General features: G+C 35.8%; 1 protein-coding gene across 1 annotated transcript in view; it reads left to right on the plus strand.

Moving 5' to 3' along the window:
• Positions 1–1,979, plus strand: part of LOC117409648 (E3 ubiquitin-protein ligase KCMF1) — a 48,789-nt gene extending 46,810 nt beyond the window's left edge. Inside the window, exon 7 of the mRNA XM_034015960.3 lies at positions 210–1,979. Within this exon, the coding sequence (XP_033871851.3) occupies positions 210–471 (262 nt within the window). The 3' untranslated portion in view covers positions 472–1,979. The remainder of the gene's footprint in view (positions 1–209) is intronic.
• Positions 1,980–6,377: the final 4,398 nt, after the last annotated feature.

A 6,377-nucleotide genomic window follows, 5' to 3' on the forward strand; every position in this document is an offset into this window, starting at 1 on the left:
TAGACGAACACATCATTTTAAAGACTACAAAACTGCAGTGAGAGACATTTTGTTTTTAAGCAGCTTGTTTTCAACGGGCAGAAAAAGAGGGGTGAGAAAATAAATCAATCAGTCAACAGGTCGGCAACACAATGGCGCATATTTTAGTTGACACTTGAATTGGGACACCAATTAATATGTGAATTTGACCTGTCTCCCCCACCCTGTAGGTTGAACGATCCTAAGATGTCTGAGGTAGAACGCCAGTCCTTGGAAAGCGAGCGGGCAGACCGAAGCCTGTTTGTCCAAGAGCTTCTCCTCTCTACCTTGATGCGGGAAGGAAGTTCTTCCTCAGACGAGGACGAACGGGGAGAATTTGCAGATTTTGGTGCTATGGGCTGTGTAGATATTATGCCTTTAGATGTTGCTTTAGAAAACCTGAATTTAAAAGAGTGTAATAAAGGAAATGAGCCTCCGCCACCTCCTCTTTGACATCCCACTTCGCAGACAATGTCCTCTGTGCTGTAACTGCCAATGAAAGTGGACAACAACTATCTTTTGGGTTTGTTTTGGTGATTGTAATTTCAGGTCTGTCACTCTTGTTAAATTGTGTACATTCAAAAAGGAACGGGAGAAATGTATATATATATATATATATATATATATATATATATATATATATATATATATATAATAAAAAGATAATCAATTCCACATAACAAATTTTTACTTCTAGCAGGTAAATGTAGGTAGCAGTGCCAGAGGCAATTTTTGCTTCCTGTTCCTTGACATGCAAAAGGCTCCCCTAATGCCCCACATTCGTACTGAAAAGGAAACAAAACAGTATATTGGGGAAAAAAATCTCTAATGAAGCTGCTGTGTGTATTTATGAATATTAATGAATAAAAACTGCTTGGATGGTTTACCTTAACTACTGCATGAGGTTTTTTGCAGCGTGCATGAGTTTTAGTGACCCTGTCATTTAACAAAAAAATATATGTATAATCCCAAAGCTTTCTTTGAAAATGTTATTTAAGGGTTACCAGATCAGGATTATGAAACTAAAAGAAAACCAAGTTCGCAAACACAAGCAGAGGGACAGTTTTGAAACCTGCAGTAGCCGTTGCTTACTGCAGTGTTAACCATTTACAGCACGTTTGAGGCAATCTCTGCCGCCGCTTTTCTCTGTGTCCTTTTACTCCAGTGTAACATTGCTGTCTGTGACTGGTTTTGTCTGACCTTGCTAGTCTGCACCATATATGTCATTCATTCAACACCTCCACGCATCTGCGGAAGACCTGTATCGGCCATCCGGCTGACCTAAAGAACTGCTCCAAAAAGGGCCTTTGAGAGCCCTGAAAGAAAACTCTTCTTACAAAGCAAGTGTTCATAGTTGCTTATGATTTTTTCGTTTCCTATATTGTGATTGTTTAAAATGATATCAAATTGTTTAACACAATGTTTTAATCCAGGTGTAGTTTATTCATTTATTCACTGTACAGAAAAGAAAAGTAAACCCTGAATTCTGTTTGTTTTTATTTTTTGGTAGTGTGTGGTTTTTTTTTTTTAAAAACGCTTCTTCCAATATTCTTTTTGTTCCCCACACAGGAAGTATTACAAGTTCTTATTTATGTAATGTGCTTTACTTAGTTTATGGAGAACATTTTGTATCAGGAGAGATTTAAGGATTATAAAATCACAGCCATTGTTTCAGTATATTATAAAATATTTGGAATTCTCTTTGCTAATGTTGGCACCTTTTTATTTATTCTGAATTGATTTTTTCTAAAGTGAAACAATTTTTTTTTTTTTTTGAATCATGCCACCTACATGCCTATACTATTAATCCTTTATGTAAAATACAATGAGATGTATATTGAATTTGTGCGTAAACTTTCATAATGGCTCTAGAACAGGGACAGCTTTTTTCTTTTTTTTGAATGTAAAGCTAGAATTCAACGACAAATAAAATTGCACACAGCTTTTAATGAAAATATCAACCATCATTATCATATTTCTGTCCAACTGCACATCACATGAACAAAGGAAATCGGGTTATATTTTGCTAAGCCTGGTGTTCGTTAAGCCTCATTACACCATTAAGCCAATTAAGCACCAATACCCAACTGATAAATAAAACAAACTTCATTTCTGTAGTTTATGGAAAACACATCCCCAAAAAAGTTTGAAATACAATGAATTTTTTTTATTGTGACCCTCATAATATACAAGATGGACGAAGGGTTAGTTATAAGGGCTGATGTGGAGGAATGGGACAATTCAAAGATCAAATGGAAAAGGAGGGGTGACTTATTGCTTGGTTTTCTGTGGTCCAAAAATAAATAACTCAATTGGGTTAAAAGTTGTAAGTTGACAGTTTGTTGCAGAATGCAAAAAAAAACCAAAACACTTGGCTCTGCCTGTTTTAGTTGGAGGAATACCCAGGGGATGCTCCTCCAACCTTCCAATAATTGCAAGGCCTGTATCTGTTACAATTTGAATATGAAGATGTACCGTTTAATGTTTGGTCTTGTTTTTTATTTTATTTAATTATAGGCAATTAACACCGTTAACCACAGTGCAAATAAGAAAAGGCAGCAACATTTGTAGACTTTCTTTCACTGCTATGTCTAGACATTGGGAAGTGAAAAGAGAATGTAGTCACCATTCTTTTATTTTTCTGATATACACGTCAGGTTTTTATAGTGATTTGGGTTCTCAAAACATTACAGTACATTGACAGCTGCTGTAGTACTGGCCTTGTAGTATTTTATCTACTGCATGAGTTTGAGACTTTAGGAACTTGCTATTCCCTGGGCTTTTAAGACACTGCTTCAGGAGACTAGTTCACGTGTTGAGCTTCCTGGAGCGCTTTAAAGTAAGGTGGATTGGGAATCCCTTTCAAGGCTGATTGCCAATACTGAAGTCTGTTATCTGCAGTTCAAATTAGAAAATGTTCTTACTGCGAGCAAGGGATCCATTGATAAATTAGTAACTGCACCCACAGCCTCACTTTGTTTCCAGCCGTTGGGCATCTTGGACACACAATCAATAAGCCTTTAATAGAACTATCTAAAAAGTGAACCATGTACTATGGGGTCTAGGCTCATTTAAAAAACTAATTATATATGCTTCTGTCAACTCGAGGCTTGACCATAGTGGCTATGTATGCTGTATGTACAATTGGATCTCTTATTTTCTTTTTAAGGTGGTGGAATTGTGGTCAGTTAGTCGCCATGCTGGCTTTCTCCACACACATACACACACACTTCTATTAACCATACTAATACTGCAAGTATCAGTAACAAACAGTGATAATCATCTATTTGCTTTAACAGGTAAGTTCAGCAGTTGCTCGGTACTTAAAAACCTCCAAGGTTGGTCCTGATTGCAAGATTAATAATAATAATAATAATAATAATAATAATTGTGCATTTACTGTAGTCTTGTGTGACATCACCTCTACTTGACCTTTTAACGAACATAGTTAAATTGCTCTGTTCAAGCCTTGTTACCTAAACAATTGATACTGTAAACAGCAAAACATTAAAATAATAATAATGATCAAAGGCACAACAGTATGAGTGTATGGCTTTAGTTTAAGTATGTTTACAGAACCTTTTAAACTTTATTAAAGTGTTGTATAAAAGGCTTTTTGTATTTGTAGGGTGCAAAGAAAATCATTGTAGTAAACTAAAGTGATCTAGTGAGTGTGCTGCAATAAAGCTTTGTTTTTCATAATGTTCTTCAGTGCCATAGATAGAACTAGATGATTAAAGTAATTAATTTTTTTTCCACCACAAAATATTGGTACATATAGGGGGTTGAGTTAAGTTGAAACAGTACTAAATCTAACTTCCACTTTTATTTTTTAAATAGTCACCCAATCAATAAAAATGCCTGATTCATGAAGATTCCAGCAGTATAGTATTTTGCCACTGGTGTGTCATGCACTTAAAAAATAAAACTGACAAACATACTTGAACAGGTATGAGGGCGTGCATGATAGTAACAATATTTGCATCGCATTTGAATCTGTTCTTTTTGAACATCCGTTGTCAACCGAATGTTTTACTTATATAACTTGTGCTCTTTTGTTTTGTTGATTTTTTGTGATGTGGAACAATATCCACTTAGCTTGCCTGAGCACTGGAACTCCGTTCATCTACATCTTAATTTTAATTTACCACTGCAATTACACATTACTTTCATAAGCATGAATAATAATTACATAAATACCATTATGCATCAAAAGTGTAACATGGATCACTCAGAACTGTGATTTATTCATATTGCAATTACTATAAAGCATACCTAGAGTGTTGGTGGAAAAACTTGGTTAATAAAAACACGTATTTCATTGGTCAAACAAGGCTTCAGTGTTAAACATTGCAGCACTACAGTGGAATGCACATGTTCTGACCTAGTCTCACCTTAACTTACAATTGCTGGAAGCTGTGTTAGGATAGAGGTTGCTGCATTGCAATGTTTTCATTCATATCATTGCATATTTTACACACAAGAGGGCGCCATACACATGACTAATTTACATTTTACGTGCATGCAGTGGATGTAGACCATGGCCATTTACTTTTGTCACTTTTTTTACAATCTTTTTGTTTTCCAGACTGTATTTTCACTTTGACGCACACAAAAACAACACAATACCCATGTGACAATAATCAGCACAATACTGTGGAGAAGCAAATGGAACAGACGAGTAAACACTAAACAACAGGATAAGCACAATAGTCAGGACATAGAACACTTGTGTAGATTAGTACAAATAGCATAAAGGGTGCTTGCAGTTGCTGGTAACTATCAACAGCATCACTGATTTAATTTAAAGAAGGGTTTAGCGCTGCACAGCGCAAATCCAATTCTATTGTTTCAGTGGTTTAGCCAGAGGATTACTTGTAAACAGGTGATGTAGTGACAGTGAGATGACCAGGCAACAGAGTTTAACTGAGGTGGCTCTAATCTAAATCTCCCAAGGTTATACTGAATCTGGCTTTCCACATGAACTTTTCATGACAGATGGCTGGAGGCTGCATCAGGAAAACATGAATAATCATGAGGCATTCAAAATCGGGTTAGCAGGTTAGTGTCTAGTCTGATCTTGCAAGGTTGTAGTTTTCCAATTCTTTCGTCACTAAATTTGGAAGATGAAGAGCTTTTAAAAAAGATTTTTTTCCACGTACAAGATGTTGTAAAACAAAATCTTCCCACAAAGTTTTGTTACAAGTGGTTGTTTCTCCATTAAACAAAAACAACTGCAATGTGGATGAAGGGGTTTAAGAGTGTGACGGCACTATAAAGAAAATCCCTCACTCCGAAACTAAAATAATCATCCAACTATTTATGGACTACAAACACAAGAAAACCTGAAAGAGTAAATCATTTCAAATGACTTATGTTTTTCTTTTTGTTTGTTAGTTTTCTTGTTTTGAGTTTAATTGTTCTCAGTGTTTTTGAGTTACTAATAATGTTCCAATAATACATTTTAATAATTGTTCCCTATAATTGTCTCAACCTGCTGTGTTTCAATGAAATTCATTGCTGTTGTAAAATTATAACTAGCTGTAATTCACCTTTATTTCATCATGTTAAGCTGTGACCTTTCAACTCTTGGCTCCACTTACTCAATACTATAGCTAATTGAGTTGAAAGATCACAGTCACACATTTTTGTTTTACTTCCACTTTTGCAAACTGTCCTGATGTTGGAAGATATGCCTGATAAGTTATTAAACAAACATCCCTGTGTTTTAAATGTACTATATATATAGCACTATGTTTTTCGCCCTCGGTAAAACCCTAACAATTGCTGCAGCAGGTACCCCTGCAAGCCTATTAACAAGAGATGTATTCACGCCCTTGAAATACATTTATTTTAAAACACTCAACCCAGCAATGTGTTTAATCACTTTTCAGGCATACAATATGTTGTTCTTTGCACAGGATCACTTGTAAGCTAAAAAGATGTCTGAAGCTCTTGGACAATCATTCTCTCTCTAGTCAAGCTGCATAAGAGGCTGGGTGTGAGAGAAATGGCTTTTTAGACAGATAAAATCACAAATAACAGATAGCAGTATAAAAGGCATGCGCAGCTCTTCCTTGCCTTTTGTTCCAACCAGATTCTTGTTTGATGGAACTGATAACATCCTCCATCCAGATCCTAAAGAAGGTAACTGCTCCATTATACCTGTTAAACCTGGGAAATGATTTTGAATCTCAATATGGAAAACAGAAGGATTGCAATCCTCATGAACAGGTAAGGGGGAGGAGGTGTGCTGAGTGTGAGAGTTTCTGGTTGCCTCAGCCCGGTTCTTTGTGGTTATCAAAAACACATCATCGCAATTTATTGTCTCTTTCTAAGAAACCCCAATGGAACTTGAA

Source organism: Acipenser ruthenus, chromosome 2 (assembly GCF_902713425.1).
Source record: "Acipenser ruthenus chromosome 2, fAciRut3.2 maternal haplotype, whole genome shotgun sequence".
Lineage (NCBI taxonomy): Eukaryota > Metazoa > Chordata > Actinopteri > Acipenseriformes > Acipenseridae > Acipenser > Acipenser ruthenus.